This window comes from Mycetomoellerius zeteki, unplaced genomic scaffold (genome assembly GCF_001594055.1).
Source record: "Mycetomoellerius zeteki isolate Tzet28-1 unplaced genomic scaffold, Tzet1.0 scaffold210, whole genome shotgun sequence".
NCBI classification, from domain to species: domain Eukaryota; kingdom Metazoa; phylum Arthropoda; class Insecta; order Hymenoptera; family Formicidae; genus Mycetomoellerius; species Mycetomoellerius zeteki.
This window is the reverse complement of record NW_017257066.1, coordinates 201,438-219,615: the sequence shown is the minus strand read 5'-3', so window position 1 is coordinate 219,615 and position 18,178 is coordinate 201,438. Positions and strand designations below refer to the sequence as shown.

The window sequence follows — 18,178 nt, the reverse complement described above, 5'->3', positions numbered from 1 at the left end:
AATAAATATTCGATTGAATCAATCACTCGAGACTATATTCTTGCCCATATCATTTTCTTTGATAAACGTAATTTTTCTTCGTTTGACATTATTCGAGATATAACAGATTTGATTTAATTTGATTTGATATGTTTAACTTGATTCAATTTGGTTTATTTTGAAGAGTGGAACGAGATAATCTTGCAAAAGCAATTTTTTTGGCACGTAATTATTTTATAGTAGATATAGAGTGCATTTTTCAAAATTTACTCGTGGCGCATGGGTGATTCTTATTGTATTATCGATTTCACATTTGTTGTCTCTTTGAAAACGCTGAATTAGTATTTGTTCAGGAATATACTGTATCACGATCAATAAACATTTATATCGGTCAAACGTGTCATAATCACGTTTTTTGATGAATCGTTCTTGCATTTGCTGGATTTTTTAATGAAAATTTATTTATGACTCATTCATTCTTGACTTTACTTTGACCGCGTTTCTGTTATTAGTGTCCGTGTAATGGAAGTCTTATATAATGGATATAATCAAAAATTTATTATTAAATAAATAATTAAAGTAGATAATTATAAAAGGTATATTATTATTTTAAAAACGTATGATCTGAATTATGATTTTATTTCATTCACATTTGATTTAATTTAATACGTGTCGCAATTTACGGTTGTGCTTTGTTGTTCAACATTGTGACGATAAGGTCGCGGTAAAAGAATTTCTCATGAATAATATCGTCGCAATGCGCCCTGAAAGATAATGAAGTTTAATACGTGATACGGGACGCGTTATCTAATCTAGGTATCATTTAAAGCGTAGTAGAGGCAAGAATCGGAGACGAGTGACGACTTGCGAATTTCAGTGCGTAAAAAGTTGGATTTTTTGCGCGTGTTTCATCACCTCGCTTATTATTTTTTTAATTCATCTATCGATCAATCGCATCATGCGCCAATGCTTTCACGGAGCAAAATTGCATTTTCGTATAATGCTATTGATTCATGAATTAAAAAAACTTGCTTTATTTCTCCGTTACTACATTTGTCATATTTTTCGCCATTATATGGTATGTTTACTACTTCGTCATTGTGTTTTATCATTAAATATTTTCCTGCTATGTTGATTGCTTTCTCGTTTTCCTCTCAGTTGCTCTTTCCCGTTATATTATTTGCTTGTTTATCATATTAATTATTGCTCAGATATTTTATTCTAATTACGTAACGTAGAGTATCTGTGGAGATTTCTTGCCATACCAACGGCATCGATTAAAAATACCTTGATTGCAAAATCGTAAATTTTGAGAAGTTATTTTTACAACAGTTTTCTTTCTTTGCGAGAGTTATTGCTTAACACTGTCACGTAGGCGGAGAAAAGAATAAAAATGCCGTAATATTTTATGGCGACAATTATGCTCCGAAATGACTTAATCTCTCATTCAAAATTAAACCCGCCATTTCTCTCGAAATGTTAAAATTAGCTGACGGTATTCAGCAAAAAAAAAAAAAAAAAAGAGTTGCGTGTCGCTGCGGGGGATGAATACATCCTACTTTTCTCGCGGTCGTCGTCTGCCGTCGTTTTCGCGCGCGAGCGATAAGCGAATGCGCGCGCGTATGCATCAGTATGCGTGCATACGTGCGTGCGTGCCTGTCCTTTTTTCGTAATCGCCGACGTGTCGGCGGCGCCAAGCTAGAAGACGCGGAGGAAGGCCGACGACCCGTTATAAATGGAACCAGAGAGACGGCATTTCTTGAATCGCTGCTTGTGTTGTTATTCGCAGCGCAGCGTCGGCCGCTGCGGGACGAGTGAGCGAACGAGCGAACTAGGCTCGTTCGGAAACCACCAACCCTTGCTCTCGAAGGTGCGAAAAAGGAGGAGATCGATTCCGTAATTCCGAATCGAGCTATCGAGTTCGAGGTTCAGTGTAAGGATCGGAAAGGAAGAACGCAGGAATTTAAAGGAAATCGAAGAGGAAGCGCTTTCTTCATATTTTTACGCGATAAAGAGACGCTGGAGTAAAATTAATTAGTAACGCTAAATAATGCATTGACACTTGAGAAAAAGAAAACAGAAAGAGAGAATTGCGGATTAGCTGAAATTCTTGGCTTGTAAAACTAAATATCGTAAGTGGTACTAGTCGTTCGGATAAGAGACAAGCAAAGGGAACGATTTATTTGATTAATACATACAATCATTTAACGGTTGAAGAACAAAGATTTTCCGAGTACAGAAATTGTCCGAGAGACTAAGAGTCTTACTGGTGGAGAGAGAAAAGGACGAGAGGAAAACAAACAAAGCGTCATGTGAAATTTGTCATCTTTAAAGAGAAATCGTGATAAGATAACACGGCGGTCGTTGCTGCTAATAAACGTGCTCGACGAGAGGGCAGATTGTGATTTCTTGACGAAGGACGCGAGATTGTAATCTCGGCTGTCATCTTGAGAAAGGAGCTCGATCGCGCTCGATTCGGAGCTCCGCAGTGAGTCGCAAGAGTTGTGCAAGATCGACGTGTCGTCGCGCGGCTGGAAAAGGGGGCTGTGTTACTCAACACGCGGCTTTATCGAGGATCCCGCGCGAAGGAAGAATCGCGTTCGACGTGCCAGGCGGAGACTCGTAATCGTGGTTACGCTCGTTCATCAGGTAGAAAACGACACGTGGGACCAATATCGGCTGCCTGTTAATCGATCGTCGCCACGGTTTCCTCCGAGTCGCCAGGAATTAGCAGGGAAGGTTCTAATTAACGCTGCCATTAATAGCTCCGTATCTAAGCAGTGACGACTTCAGCCGATGATTAATAGATAACCGCCGATTAAATACCTGATCGAGGCGAAGAACGAGAGCGAGAGGAGAAGAGTTTTCGCTGTTTCTTTTTGAAATAATGTTCTTGTGCTTTAACACTGCTCTATAATTATCAATTTTCTATTCATTCTATATATAATTTTTCTGAAACACTAGAATAAGATCCGTTCGTTTTCTTTGCAATCTCTTTCTTTCTCTTTTGCGTGTATACGAAAGAGAATTTAATGAAGTGCACGAGAGATTAATTAACGATTGATAATTATACCGCTACGAAATTGAGCAATGATGACTCGAGCAGATGATTGACTGTTCGTTATAATAATTAATTTCGTAAGAGTGTTGGCGAGTGTCGCGTGTGCTCGAGAAAGGACATCAGCCCTTTTTGTGCGCGCGAGTGAATGTCAGTGTCCTGCCGAGGGCCGAGAATATGAGTACGGCGGTAAAGTGCAAAGTGATGTAATTGGTGCATTCGCTGCGGAGGCAATGTGTGATGCCAAATCAGTCCGAATGACACTTAGCCCACGCAGCTGATGACAAACGTAAACAGGATCAAGGTGGTCGTCCTCGGCGGCCCCAGAGTCGGTAAATCAGGTGAATCTTTTTTTCTGTCTTTCGATTTTTTGCTTCATTCTGATGTAAAAGTAATTCTCATTTATTTTCATCAACACTATTATCAAAGTCACAAAATTCTAATAAAAAAAATCACGATTAACTAAACTTAATTCTGTTATAAGTATAATTAACTAAATTAATTCTAATTACTAACAATAAGTCAACTCTTCGTCTGCAGTCTGAGTTTTTTATTTAGTTCAAGTTTTTTTACTGTTTTAGGTTTGCAAAAAAGTATTAAAAAAATTAAGGGTTACTTTTCAACATCTCTATTACATAAGACTCCATTATTAATAAGATATTTTTAGTGCCCTCTTTTATTTCAGAGAAATATAAGTGAAATTTCACTTATACAAAAAAAAACCTAGATTTCAGGGAGGATTAATTTAGTATAAAATTTATTTGCTTGAGATTTTGCAAGAAATTCTAATCCAATTGTGCAATGTCGCTTTGTTATTGTTTTGTGATCTACGAAAAGGTCTTGCACGCGAAATTAAATCGAATCGCGTTAAAACGGACAACGGAAAATACATCTGCGGAAGCAATGTTGATTTCCTATATATGAGAACATGATGTGATCGGAACACATCAGGTTTGTTCGCGTCGCAAGCTCCAACATGCTCCAACATGCTCCTACCATAGCTCCTATTCACTCTATCAAGCGCGTTGGAGTGAGTAAGAGCTATGCTAGGAGCATATTGGAACATGTTGGAGCATACGACGTGAACAAACCTATCGTGTCGAAAACGATATCCATTCGGCGGCGAACGATAAGCGGCGAAAAAAAGATGCGCAGGTCGATTATGGCGCAATGTCGTGAAATATTGAATCACGTCGGAAGGACGTTCATTATGATGGACGATACTAATATCGCGTCGTCGTGCGGCGTAATTTCTGCTCGTTGTCTAATAGCGCATCGACGCGACGCACTGAATGAAAGTGCCGTTAAGATGAATACGCATAGTCCGTGGAATAATACGTTGCATTAGTTAACCCGACAGTCGCGCGACGCATACAAAGCGAGCAAACGAACGGGCGATAAGGCGGTTCGCCGACCTCGGAATAAATCCTATTAATAACCGCTAGGACCGGCCACCTTAATAAAGGCGCGCTCTTCGTTTTATTCTGATCTCGTCCGATCTCGTACATGACTCTTCTCTTCCTTTGCTCACCAATTTTGCATCTTCATATTATTAAGTTACTGGAATCAACCAATCATCCACAAACCATCTCATTGGCTACGTTCCGAGTAAAATGTTTATTTTGCAACTGTTGGAAGTTTTCTTCGTGCTGATTGAATTACACTTTTAAGAGCTGATATTCATAGTCGGTTCTTATTTTAAAAATCATCTTAAGTAATATTTTATGATGCTAATACGGCTCTGTGATCGTTTCATGACATCTTTGTGCTTAAGGTGCATCCTGAATATAAGAACCGATTATGAATACCAGTCTCAGATCTACGAGAATAATTCTATCTGAACGAAGAAAACTTCTAACAGTTATAAAATAAATATTTTTCTGGATATTTCACGGCTATTGTCGAGTTGCCATTATTTTTGAAATTGCGTCTTTCTAATACTGTCAATTATATATCTTTTTAAGATGTTGTTATATCTTGTGTGTAATATCGAATACCTGAAATTCTTCAGTCGAGATTTTCGTATCTTCGAATAGAAAGTTGTGTTGCCTGATGGCATCGTCATGTTCTCGGAATATCACAAATTGCCGTTTTCTGTCGAGATTATTGCATTTTTTCTTCGGGAACATATTTATTTAATTACGATTCGCTACTTCTGCATTTGCACGTTTCACTGCAATGTACGATCTTGATTGCTGTAAAACACGCGACAATGTCGTCTGTTCTACTTTTTGCGGCAAAAACGTATTCTCACGCGGTGGCGGCGATGGAAAGAGGGATATCTCGACGGGAGCGAATCCTTAAAAGTCCCTTGTGAGACCCCGCTGGGTATAATAAGGACCTCCGTGGACGTTATCGGATATCATTCTGCGTGACCGAGGGGAAAGGGATTGCCATGAAAAATCCCGCACGGTTGCAGCAGGTTGTAAGATCTGGACATCCGATACATCCGTTCTGTTGCCCGCGGTATTCGATTTTGAATTCCAAATTTATGCGGTAACATTTCTTCCTCCTATTATCGTACCTTTCCCTGATATACGCGGTAATCCCGTGTACACGCAAAATAACCGTAACTCTTCTATAATAAAGGAAACGAAAATTTTGGAAATTTGGAATTTGTTATCACGTATTAATCTTTATACGCCACACACACGGAGAGAATTTTTTCTTAGAATTTACCATGAAAATATGATAGTCGTGGGACTATCATATTTTCAGGACAACAATATATTTTCAAGAATTTTAATATAATTTCTCTCATTCATTAATAAAATTACAATAAAGTATAAAATAAGTTTGATCAATTTTACTGAAGTACATGGTAAAAATATTGTATCGTACCACAACTACCATATTTTCGGGGTAAATTTTAAAACCAAATTCTCTCCGTGCAGGAACACTTGGGTGTACCACATCCAACCCAATTCAATCGCTTATAACCTTCATAAAAATGAACAATTTGTTTTCAATTGAAATATTAGATACTAAGAAATATAACGGTAGCAAGTAAATGTATCTTTATTAATTTAAAAAAAAGTTTTATTGAAAAAAAAGATAAGCGATGGAAAAAGTATTGAAAAAACATTGGAAAATGAAAGCCGAGTATACCGAAAAGGCGTTTAAGCGTTAACTATGTAATAGGAGCTTAATTCTCGCAAAAATAGATACCAGTAATGTATAACATTTGAATCGGATATTTTCTAGTAAATTGCAGAATTCTTCAACGACAAGTAGATTTCGCAAAAACTGCTGACAGTGAGGAATCATGAAAAGAATTATGGTCACGCAAGAAATGCAAGATTGTTATCTACAGCCATTTATCTGCGTTAACGCTTATTGAAGAGGCAATTGGAGGTCCGCTATTCAAGCCCAGACGTGTTCATAAATTCATTTGGTCTAAACGACTTGCTTTATTGCCGTGTCACAAGAAAAGCGGACAGAATAATAGCTCGTGGTTCAACGGGTTTCTTTTCTGCGAGATATCAATTTGACACTTTTATTATTTTTTTGATATTTTAAATATAGAATTTTCTACATTATACGATTAAATTACAATTTAATTTTTCGTTTTTTTAGAAAAATCACATATCCCGTTATTTTTTAAAGAAAATTTGTTTTTCAACAAATATTATTGTACATTACTTTTCTTTCTTTTCCTAATGTAATAAATAAATTTCATTTTTTATTGTATAAAATTGTTATTGTTAAAAATTATGTTGGAGCAACTAAAAAAATTACAGAAAATTTGATACTTCCTATACGAAATATAAAATTAACACGCCAAGATGCGTCTGAACGAAATTTGTTTCAATAAAAAATAGTGTTGAATGTTTGGGATAGACAGAAAATTTCAACGAGACAAGAGGATGCACTTGATTGATCAACGCGTCGCATCATCCCGATCTTTTTTTGTCATCTGTCTCCATCTCGTTCCCTCCCCCCTCTCTCCCTCCCCCTCTCCCCTCCCTCCCATTCAAAGCGATCGTGACCGTAATTACTATTTTCTTACGTCCACCAAGCGGCTTATCCTCCAACGATCTATCTATAGAACCCCGCGCTGGCAACCATCGCACGTCGGCGAATGGCACCGCGAATGGTTGCGTTTTGCTCGTACCGTTGCATCTTCCACATTACACACAATTCTCCGCAGGTGACTTAATCGGCTTCTCTCTTCTTATTCTTCGTCATTCTTTTCTTCCTATTCGTTCTTCTACCTGCCTAGTTTTCGCTTTTCTCTTTTTTTTTCTTAATTTTGGACGTGATCACTTGTGTGCTATCGGTTAAAATATTACTTCCTTGAAGATTTTGACTGAGGCTTTTTGAAATTTCACCATTTAATAGTACCACTGTGGTCGACCTATTTTTTCGATTTTTTAATTTTATGTTGGAATATTTTTAATAATTGTTATCTACAGTAATGTTTTGCATTCTGCATGAGCTATTAGTTATTTCTTATCGTTTATAAGATGGCTGCATTAGGCCCACTATATTGTCATCATTCGCCCAAGTTGATTCTACGAAAGATAAGAATTTTATTATAAACACTTTGTATCTGGCACGAGTGTCAGGTTTCCCTCGCGTTTGGATTTGAGTGCAGTGAAGAGCGTGCTTTCATCAGACCCGGGCGCTTGGCACAGATTACTCTCGGAACTATTAGGCGTTACGAGCAACATTCTCGTGTCCACATCAATTACTTCGGTTCGCGCGGCCTGTATAGGATTACGCGTGACATCGCCTCGATTTGATGACAGTCATCTCCAAGGGAGAATGGGTCTTCATTCGATTATCGAATTGCTTGGCACAATAATGATCCGCTGATGTTTTTGTATGATGACTGTTGAAAATACAGTTTTTATAAAATTTCTTATTTTTAGAGATATATATTTAAATGCAAAATGCTAATTACTATAGCAACGTGTTAATTTTTTTTGTATTAATAATTTGGTTTTTATGTATAAAATAAAAACAGAGTACATGTGAATTTGTTTTTCATAGATATTATAGACGTATTTATTTATCGGATATCTAATTTTTTTAATAAAACGCAATATAAAATACTTGCCCAATTGGTACGCTATATATATAATTATAATTTATATCTTTTAATAAATTAGAGTTTCCTTCTCTTTGAAAGGATCAGTTATGAGGGATCAGTTCTCGCCGGTCCATCGACTTTCCGCAAGCGTACGTTGAATCGCCGTTGAAAATAAATCGTCGTCCAGCTGCACGGAAATATTTCGAAGATATGCACTCGTATCTCTCATCTCAGCAAATAGCTCACGAATGAAGTTCTATATTCTGTTCCTTGCTCGTGTCTTTACCTCTCCTCTCCTCTTTTTCTATTCGCGATATTTCCTCTTCCCTCCCGTCGTCGTCATTGTCGTTGGGCTGAACTCGACGATAGATTTATATAAACAGTATATACCTACGAATACAGAGCGGCATGAATCTATGTACTCTGCTACAATAAGTCTTGCGAGGTTTGAACGACGACAACGACGACGATGCCAGAAACGTCGTCAGTATGTTGAATCTTAAGCCGCCTTTTGCGCCGCAACGAAACGGAATTTATGACGCAAGAAATTTATCGACAATCCACAGGAAAACTCGTTCCCCACGAATATTTATGGTTTCTTTATTAACATTGAAAATAAGTTAATGGCGTTTCAACACCTGCGCATATAGGCGCGCGCGTCCTTCTAGCTAGAGAACGAAAATATGTCTTCTTACATTATTACTTGTAATTACGATTCCACAGATGTATCATCAGACTCACTACAATTATTCGTGAGATTCGTTTTTGAAGTTAATCAATTTCTTTTTCCTCTTTCTGTTGCAGCCGTGGTTGTGCGGTACTTGACGAGGCGATACATCGGCGAGTACAGCTCGACCAGTGGTAAGTGTTTCTTCATTATCTCTTTTTTTTTCTCCTCAAGATAATTGCCAATGTGAAGCGTGAATGATTGCGTTCATTCGTTGCTAATTTCGAGGCGTCATATTCTGGATAAATGTCCAGTTCATATCTAAGTTCCTTTCTCGCTTGCTATCGACTTATCTCCTGGGGGACGGGAGGCGGGGGGCAACTCCGACTCGCGCGCAGAATGCTCACCCCGTAGTACAAAACGCGAATCTAAATCTTGATCGGTGCCTCTCGCGTGTTCCAGCGGGGGCTGCGACGGAAAAATCTGCTGTGAAATATTCTCGTGCTCGAAACCGGACTCTAATTCAAGGGTACCAATGAAAAATCTTAATCATGGCGCCTCGCGAGCGACGTCCCGAGGGCATTCTAACGATCACAGAAATACACGAGATAAGGGGGTAGGGTAGCAGCGGGGTATAGAGGGAGAAAGATACAGAGAAAGAGAAAGAGAGACCGCAACAGACACCGGCTGGACCCGTGGAGGGCGGAGATTTAAACACTCGATATGAAATAGAGCCTATAGGGAGAGTCTGCAGAATGCAGATCTCTCCCATAACTCATGCAGGCTACTTCGCCGTAATAATTGCCGTGCACACCCGCGGACGTATAAGCTATGACGGCGAGTTTCGCGGATATCCGAGCCTTCTGGAAAAATTCACCGTGAAGTATTGTCCCCTTAACCCTGAACCAGCCGGTCGCTCGTATTTTTGTAACACCTCTATGGCCGAGCCGGCTGTACATCCTCCACTGGCGAGTGCCACGCCATTTTATCGCAATCCCGATAGCTGTAGGGACATTATCGTGAAGATAACCGATGTGCTTGAAGCAAATATAATTATGTAAAATACATAAATTTATATTTGATTAGAATAAATTGCAGATAACACCCACTGCCTGAATGGATTTTATCCATATTCAAGATTACGCATTCTTTTTGGAAAAGGATTTAACTTTTTCTACGTTAACCTAAGACCCACAAGAGTGGTTAAAATTACCACATCAGATATTTCAGTTCTACATACTTTTTTCTTTCGATGTTTTGTACAGATGTTTATGGCCTATGTTGGCCTATCTTTCATTTAAATATTTAAATTGGATGATTAATTACTTCTGAATTAAGTTTGGGAAAATGTAGCATCTTGAAATATAAAAGTCCTCGGAAAGAAGATTTACAAGAAAACTTATAAGTCAATTTGCACGCCAAGTTTTTCATTCTTACTTTTTTTACAAGTGCATTCACATTAATATAGTGTACGGAAAGCTTCCCGGTACAATAGTGCAATCATCGATTTATCGAATTTCTCTCGTGTATAACTGGTACTCAGAATCAATTTGATTCCAATCGATCTATAATGTTGCGATCGATAATGCCGAGAGTGGAAGGGTGCTGTCGCGAGTGCTCTCTCCTACCATCGATATTAATTAATTTCCTGGGAAAATGATGGATAATCACTCTTGAATGTAACCAGGAAGCGGATAATCTATATATTCCCCCTCGATCAAAAAGGGGGATAATCGCTCAATCAAAGATGACGCTACGAAACTGATTGCTATCCATTGAGGATCAATAAAAAATGATAAGAATAATGATAGATAAAAAAATGATGTAGACATGTAAGGGGTCTGAAGATATTATACAGACTGTTTTGCATAAGATAATTTCTAAAAAGTGCCAGAGAGATATGTATATAAACGAATATTGGACAAAAACTTCGGTTGACTTCGTCAGAAAAAATATTTTTCCTTTTTTTACATTTTTTTTATTATATCATGCAGAATTTCTTGGTAGTAATAGTATAAAATTTTATGATTTTAATAATAGGATTTTCATATTTATGAAAATCGAAATAGTGAGCCTTTAATTTTGTTTATTAAGAATTTTTATGTATTTTTTTTTAAGGAATTGATTAACTCAAGGCATTCGAAGCAATCAATATGCAACAGCTCCGTCATTCTCTTTCTCTCTGTCTCATCTCTTTCTCTTCCTCTTCCTTTTTTGCTTTCCTTTCTTTCGACACATCTTGTGTGAAACGAATTGAAAATGCGTCGACACTTCGTGCGAGGTTATCGTCATACTTTCGTTCCCGATCGTTGGAGAATCACTTTTCCGAAGAAAACGCCCTCAAACGGTGAAAGCGAGGCCATTGATTTCCTTCAGCTGGTTTGCGTAGGTGAACGAAACGTGGAAAAATTCTTTTAGCGTATAAAAATTAATTTATTTTGTAAATTTAAAGGTTGTTCGAAAAATGTGATTAATAAAAAGGTTATTTTCAAATTTTTATTATATTTTGGATAATAATAAGACGGATGATAATTATGTAATTAGACAATAATTAATTACATTAAATAATTTTAAAATTAATTTTCTTAAGAATTTATAATAAATATTTTAAGAAATAAATTTTAAAAATTCGAAAATATAGAATTATTAATGTAAAATATTTTAATCAAAATACAGAAATATCTAATTATATATATATATATATATATAATTAAGGCAGAAGAATTCACAGAAATATGAAAGTTTTTAAGGATCTAACTATTTCCACTCTCTGAATTTCTCTTAAGCTTTACAAAAAATCTGTCTCTTTTTCTTTCTCGTAAATTTAGACATGTAAACATGCAAGGTACTTTCGAAATAGCCACTTTATATTGGTTTCCACTGCACGACTTAAATTTGATCTTTCGAAGGAAGATCGAGGATGATCTCTTTACCGGCAATTTCGATTACAAGGCATTCGTACACGAGCGCGGCGTCGTCATTTTACGGGACTCTGGGAGATAATCGGTCCTTTTCATCTCTCGCCACGATGCAGTGTACTTGTTATTATTTTGATCTCGATTAACAATGCAAATCTCTCCTTGCGTGGAATAAATTCAGGCAATGATTTAGAAAGCGAGTCTCGTTGTATTGTCGATTCTCTCGCGCGCGTGCGCGGATGGGAATCGTTTTGTCCGTGCGCGGAGAAGATTACATCGTGCATCCCGTTTCTTCGATAGATCGACAATAGATCATGTACCGGAGATGGATGAGATCTCTGGCAAAAGCCGAATCCGCGCGATCGGTGACAGTTACATTTCCAGTTGCGACGAAAGTGTGTCACGGTTAATCCCTTTTCTTTTTTGTTAACTTATCACTTTTATTGTACCTCTTCATACTTTCGATTTCTTAGAAATTAAATCTTGTACTTTTATCAAAGTTTCTCATCAAAGATTTAACTTTCCATAACGTCTGATATGCAAATTGTTCCTGTATTTAGATGGGACTACAATTAGATTTCTAGACACTTGCGCATACGTCCGCCTTATCTATGAAATAATTCCATTCGTTAAATTTCATCTTTCAATCTTAGTTATCTCTATCTAGTCTATCTAGTTTATCTAGATCGCTCGATTTGTTTTCTATATATAAGCGTAGAAAGAATTTTCGCGTCTTGTATGCAGAGTTCAAATTACGTCTCGCGGTCTTGGAAGTTCTTTTTCCACACGCCGATATTTCCCATGTACAGGAGGATGCAATGAATTTTCTGTCGCAACGCTTGATCAAATCGTTTCTCCATTAATATTGTTCGACAATAAAACTTTCTCAAGCGTGACGACCGCTAATATAACGAGCATCCTTATTTGCCTATTCCTACGCCCCTTCAGTTCCACTCTATCGACACTACGAAGTGTTTATAAGTTTATTCATCGCTTATTTATTGTGCTTACCCTGTTAGGGCTATTGTGTTTGACGTGCTTCCGCATCTTCTCTTCTGCTTCTCCTTGAGTGCACGCGTGCTCCTCAAGCGCTCTAATCAGCTCCGAGAAATATGAGCTTACCTTTTTTCTCTGTCCTATCGAAGGTGTAAGTTTCAACATTCAAAAATTTAAGATACAACAAATGTTATTGAGATTAAAAAGTTTAAATATTAAAATATGTAAAACTCTAGAAATACAAGAAATTAAAAATCCAACGTTTCGAAAGTCCTAGAAATTCAAGAACTTATTAAATCAAAATTAATATAAATGTAAACATTTAAAATTTCAAATATATAATGAATGTTATGAGATTTTTTTAGAATGACGTGTGCGAATAATTTAAGCGTGTAACGATTTAAAAATTCAAGTCTTAATATGTGACTATCCGAATCTTTTCGATCACATTTTCAGCGAAAGCCACGTGTCATCGTCAATGATCGTAATGACATAGCAGCGTAAGCGTAACTAATTGGAATTGTCGTTACTAACTGCTACGGCACTTTCGCGCATTAGCCGCGTTTTCTATCCTTGGGAAAATGTCGCTTTTCCAAAGAGATCGAAGAGTATCATCCAAATGACGTCGATCAAGAAAAATCATGTTGTTTTTTTATTTATCTCGCGAATTATACAAGCTCTTGAAGCGATAATAATCGAACTGAAAACATTATTATAATCGATTAAATATGTTATTTTCCACTTGTTGCAGATTTTCTCTACCGACACAGCGTCACTATTGACAATGTCACGACGGAGGTCGAGATACTTGATACATCTAGGTGCGAGGTAAGTTTCTACAATGATTATGTATTAAAATCGACCAATTAAAAAAATACATATATTAAATCTTAACGTTTGTATTTATAATGTAGCAAAATAATTTTTTTATTATTAATTATATCAAAGAATAAAATGATGGAAAGAATCTAGAAACTCTTTAACAGAATGAAGGGAGTAATTTATATATAAAGAAATTATTTTTTCTTAAAATTTTAAAATTTTGAATAAAAAAATTAATCTAAAAATTTAGTGTAGTAAAGTCTTATCTTCGTCTTTTTTTACATCAAAAGACTTCATTATCAATCTTACTTAAAATACATTATTTGAAATCATAAAAAATGCGCTTTTTTACTACATTTATATGCGCAATTGTCTTTAATGGTGAACTTGACAAATCGATTTACTTCTTTGAATCACGTTCGATTGTTGCGAGGATAATAAATAATACATTGATACAACGGTATCCTATGCATTTGTATATATATTTTTACGAATCTTTCATCCTTATATGATCTGTAAGGAAGAAATCCTGCGCATTCAAAATGAATTCGCTCCGCGACGCGTCCCGAGACGAGACAGGATCTTTCAAGGGTCCGGTCTAAATATATCTTCTTTCAACGGAGACCCCGTATATAATATAGGGCTCCCGTAGCCCTTAAGGCTTACATTCATCATACGCTAGCAAAATAAAGAGTGACTCGCAAATCGCGAAGACGGTGTTCTTGCAGAGCGATTTTGAATACTCGACACGCGTGTTCTTCTATTATCTGTAAGAATCAATTCGAGAATCAATCGAACGATCTACATATTCCAGATAAATTTTATTTTGCATTGTATAGATACAAACGTTATAGCTTGTTATAGAAATAACAAGTATAAAAATATTATTATTTTGATCTAATTATGGTATATCATATTTAACGCATCGGTGTCTAAAATATTCAGATTGATTTTGTATTTTATTTTGAAATGTATTTATCATTTCTCAGGATGTATAGCTCTTTGTATTATGTATGTAATGCTTTCTACTTTTTGATGTATACTATAGAAACATACTTTCCATACTTTCTCTGAAAAATGATACTTAACTGCGAGTCTTCTCGCAGATCGGCTCCAGGGCGATCGTCTCTACCTGACCTTTCCTAACCCGATTCTTCTAGAACACAATAACGAACGTCGCACTGAGGCGGAAATCCTGCGAGCTGGCCCGTTAGTCCGTTAGCGTATTTGAATTGAATAACGAACGTCTTTAAATTCGAATCTAGGCGAGTACGATTGCACGAACAACACGTGGCCTCACCTGTCGCGGCCAGAGAACTAACCTCGTTGGAATTCCAGCGAGGTGGTTGCTTATAGCATCGAATAAGGCATTGTTCTTTTTCACGAAATCATTGTTGTAGGCACGAATGTAAACACAACGCAAATTTGCGTAATGATGTATTGATCTTCGATTTTTGAAATTTTTTATGTATTCTGTGTAAAGAGTTTATGTTTTAAAAGTTGACAGTCACGAAATTTTTTAACCGAAAAATTCCGAGACTGTGATGTGCCCCGTTTTTTTAGTTTTCTAATTTTTAAAATCTCAAGTCTCTTCAGCTTCTCTTGTTTTAAAGATTAAAAAGGGTGCGATTTTTTGGGAATCTTTTGAAAATTTCTAATCTTTCAAGAGAGAATTCAAAGCTGCAAAATTTTTTCAAACTGCAAGCCATTCGATAAATTGTTATATTATTGAAACAATAGTTTCTTTGTAATTTGATAATGGTGAGGAAGGTAGCTTTACGCAGTAAGTTGCAATTTTTGTTTTTGCGGGTCCCGCTTCAGCTCCGGTTCGTTTTGGCATTTAACTGTATCTTTCCCTCGATGAGCGGTGAGAAAGTTCATTCATAGAAAGTATTTCCTGCATAAGTTCAAGTATTGCGACTCTCTGGCGCCTTTTCAACGTGACAGAATGACTGCGTGCGTTTATTACGTTAGAGTTAAACATGAAACGTCATACCTACTAAAGAACATATTTTCAACGTCAAATAACATTACTGCCATATAGTCTCATTAATTTATATTTAGTTGTCATCGGAGAGACATAAAAACAATAAAAATGTCAAGAAGATATATCTTTCTGATGACGTATAAAAATGATTTATAAAGCGATATAATCATTTTAACATAATTTCTTGTTTAGTTCAAAACATCTTGGAATGTATTTGAGACTTTCTCTTGGGTGGTGAGACGCATAATTTCCACGGGATGAAGATTTTAAGAGATATTTTAAAATGGATTTCCAAAAGCTCCGCTTCTCACGTACTCCTCACACGCACGTTGCCACACCGACATCCGTTGGTTATTCGGTAGCCCCGCAACGAGACTCGATCAGGCCCGGGTTGTTTTTAGCAAACTGGTTTTTCTACCCGGGGCTTACAATTACCGGCTTCCTTTTTTGCGCTGGTCCCTGAATGTTTGCACCTGTCGCTTAAAAGACCGCGAACCGTGATCAACCGTGATCCGCAGGATAGCAGGCTAGACGTGATTCTTCGTCTTCATTGAACGATTGATATATTTTTCACTTCCTAGATTTTCAAATTATCAAATTTCTCTGATTTTCAAATTTTTCAATTTTTTCATTCAAGACATCGTATCTTTTAAGTTTATAGGCAATTAAATCCTAATATATATTTATATTGATAAAAATTTTTTTTAATTTTATGTTTTATTATTTTTCGAATGTTTTTTTAATTTTTAGCATTATTTTTCTCCCAATTCGTGTCTCAAGCTTTAAGTTTCATTCGCGATAACTTCGATATTCAAATTATCTCTTTTAGAGATACGAGTGCATTGAGCAACACTAACTACACGACTCGCTGGCAAACAATGCTTGTCCATTTAGAGAACCTTGTACGTGGAACGCGTAAGGATGCATGCACCGTTAGCTTGTGGATACAATAAATAATCTGGAACAGGAAGCGATGCTGGCGATTTGTATATGTGCGCGCATAAAATTGTATTTTTAATGTTTCTTTGTCTGCTAACGTTGTTAGATTTTTAAAAAATATTTCGACAAAGATTTTATATTTAAATGTAACAATTTTTTTGCAATATTAGTTCTATATTTTACGTATTTTTTTTTAATGTAAAATTTATTTCTGATCTTTATATAATACGCAGATGGCTTAATTAATGTGATTTTTACTTCTTAAATTTTTCGATTTCAAATTGTTTCGATTTTTGTATGGTAGTATTTGTACGATTTTGAGTTCTTGCTGAACTTGAATATTCGAAGTGAATAGAAATATTTCAAATTCAGTTAGTTTAGCAAGAAAATCTAAGGAATGCTGTTGGGAAACAGGATCTAGGAAGATCGATATCGATGTGGATCAGTGTGGCAGTGGTGCAGGAAGTCGATTCCGTATCGAAGAAGAAGCGGGGATCATTAAATACATCATCAGCGGACAGTTCTCTAACTCCTCGGTATCAGACCAATATATCACGTTCAACGCGTGAGGTCCCATTGTGAACGAAACTTTTAAATCGGTCCCCTTTACTCTCGGCAAATCTCCGCGAAACTCCACTGCGTGCGCCAGGATCAATCAATCCTGGACAACGCGCTGTTTATCACGACTGCAACATTTACGAGCAACGTATCGTTTTCATCTCAGCATTTTTGTTATCAGGTTGCGTCGACTATAACTCACGTTCAACTTCAGTAAATCCGAAAGCTGTCGACTGTTGTGTGATTAAAACTTTTTACATTGGAATATGATTATACGGACGTTTACCTGCACGTTCTATGCATCTAAATTTCAATCTCCTCCAGTTAAATCTCAATTTAAAAATTTTTGTGTTTTTCAAGTTTCGTAATTTCACATTTTCACAGTCAGGCTTCCAGTCAGGCTTTCTTCAGATCTTACATTTTCACATTTTTGAATTTGATCTTAGGATGCTTGATACACGGAAGAAATGATTATGCTAAAGTTTCTAAAAATTCAGATACAGATTCTAAATACAGATTTAAAATAATTTTGTTGAAAATAATTATGTAGGAAACTCAAACATGATGAACGATGCTGCAAAAAATGCAAAAAATTTCGATATTTTAGCACTCAGTTTGGGCATAATTATTTTCATAGTCAAATAAAATTATTTTCTGATCTGTATATTTTTAAATACTTTAGTAAAACTGTTTTTTTTTTGTGTAGGTATGTATTCGTGAAAGTCCTTATATTCTGACATTGCCAAACTCGCGTGCATTCAAGTTGCTCTTAAATTACCGAAGAACCAAGCTCTCATGTTACTCGTGAGAGGAACCCAGATACTGACTATCTTAACTATATCTGAAAATCGTGCAACGGGTATTAGAACAAACAGCCGATAATTCGTCGCTAAGCTAAGGCCTCGGCCGCACCAGTAAAATACATAACGCATCGTTCGTGGTGTAATTTTTCCAATTATCCCAGCATTCCTCTCACTTTTGTGATATTTAACTGCGATATCATACGTTCGGCGTATTTAATACCACAAGAGGAACTAGCGTAAATTCGCAATAAGCTCATCTTCGACTGCGATACGACTGCGATACGACACGCTGAATATTATCGTTGCTTTATCTTTGAATGTAGTGTTGAATCTTAATTATCATCTTATCTTTCTTATATATTTAGAATGCATATACTGGTAACAAATATTTTATGGAATTATCAAATTTCTTCCGA

The 18,178-nt window shown here is 36.4% G+C and overlaps 1 protein-coding gene across 3 annotated transcripts in view; it reads left to right on the top strand.

The window, feature by feature from the left end:
• LOC108722566 (ras-related and estrogen-regulated growth inhibitor) overlaps window positions 1-18,178 on the top strand; it is a 40,170-nt gene that overhangs the window by 1,345 nt on the left and 20,647 nt on the right. Inside the window, exons 2-4 of one of the 3 annotated variants that reach the window (XM_018447747.1) lie at window positions 1,769-3,378; window positions 8,877-8,933; window positions 13,405-13,481. In XM_018447747.1, the coding sequence (XP_018303249.1) occupies window positions 3,318-3,378; window positions 8,877-8,933; window positions 13,405-13,481 (195 nt within the window). In that variant the 5' untranslated portion in view covers window positions 1,769-3,317. Of the gene's footprint in view, window positions 1-1,491; window positions 3,379-8,876; window positions 8,934-13,404; window positions 13,482-18,178 lie in introns of those variants that run through there. The other 2 variants (XM_018447746.1, XM_018447748.1) reach the window with 2 other exon arrangements.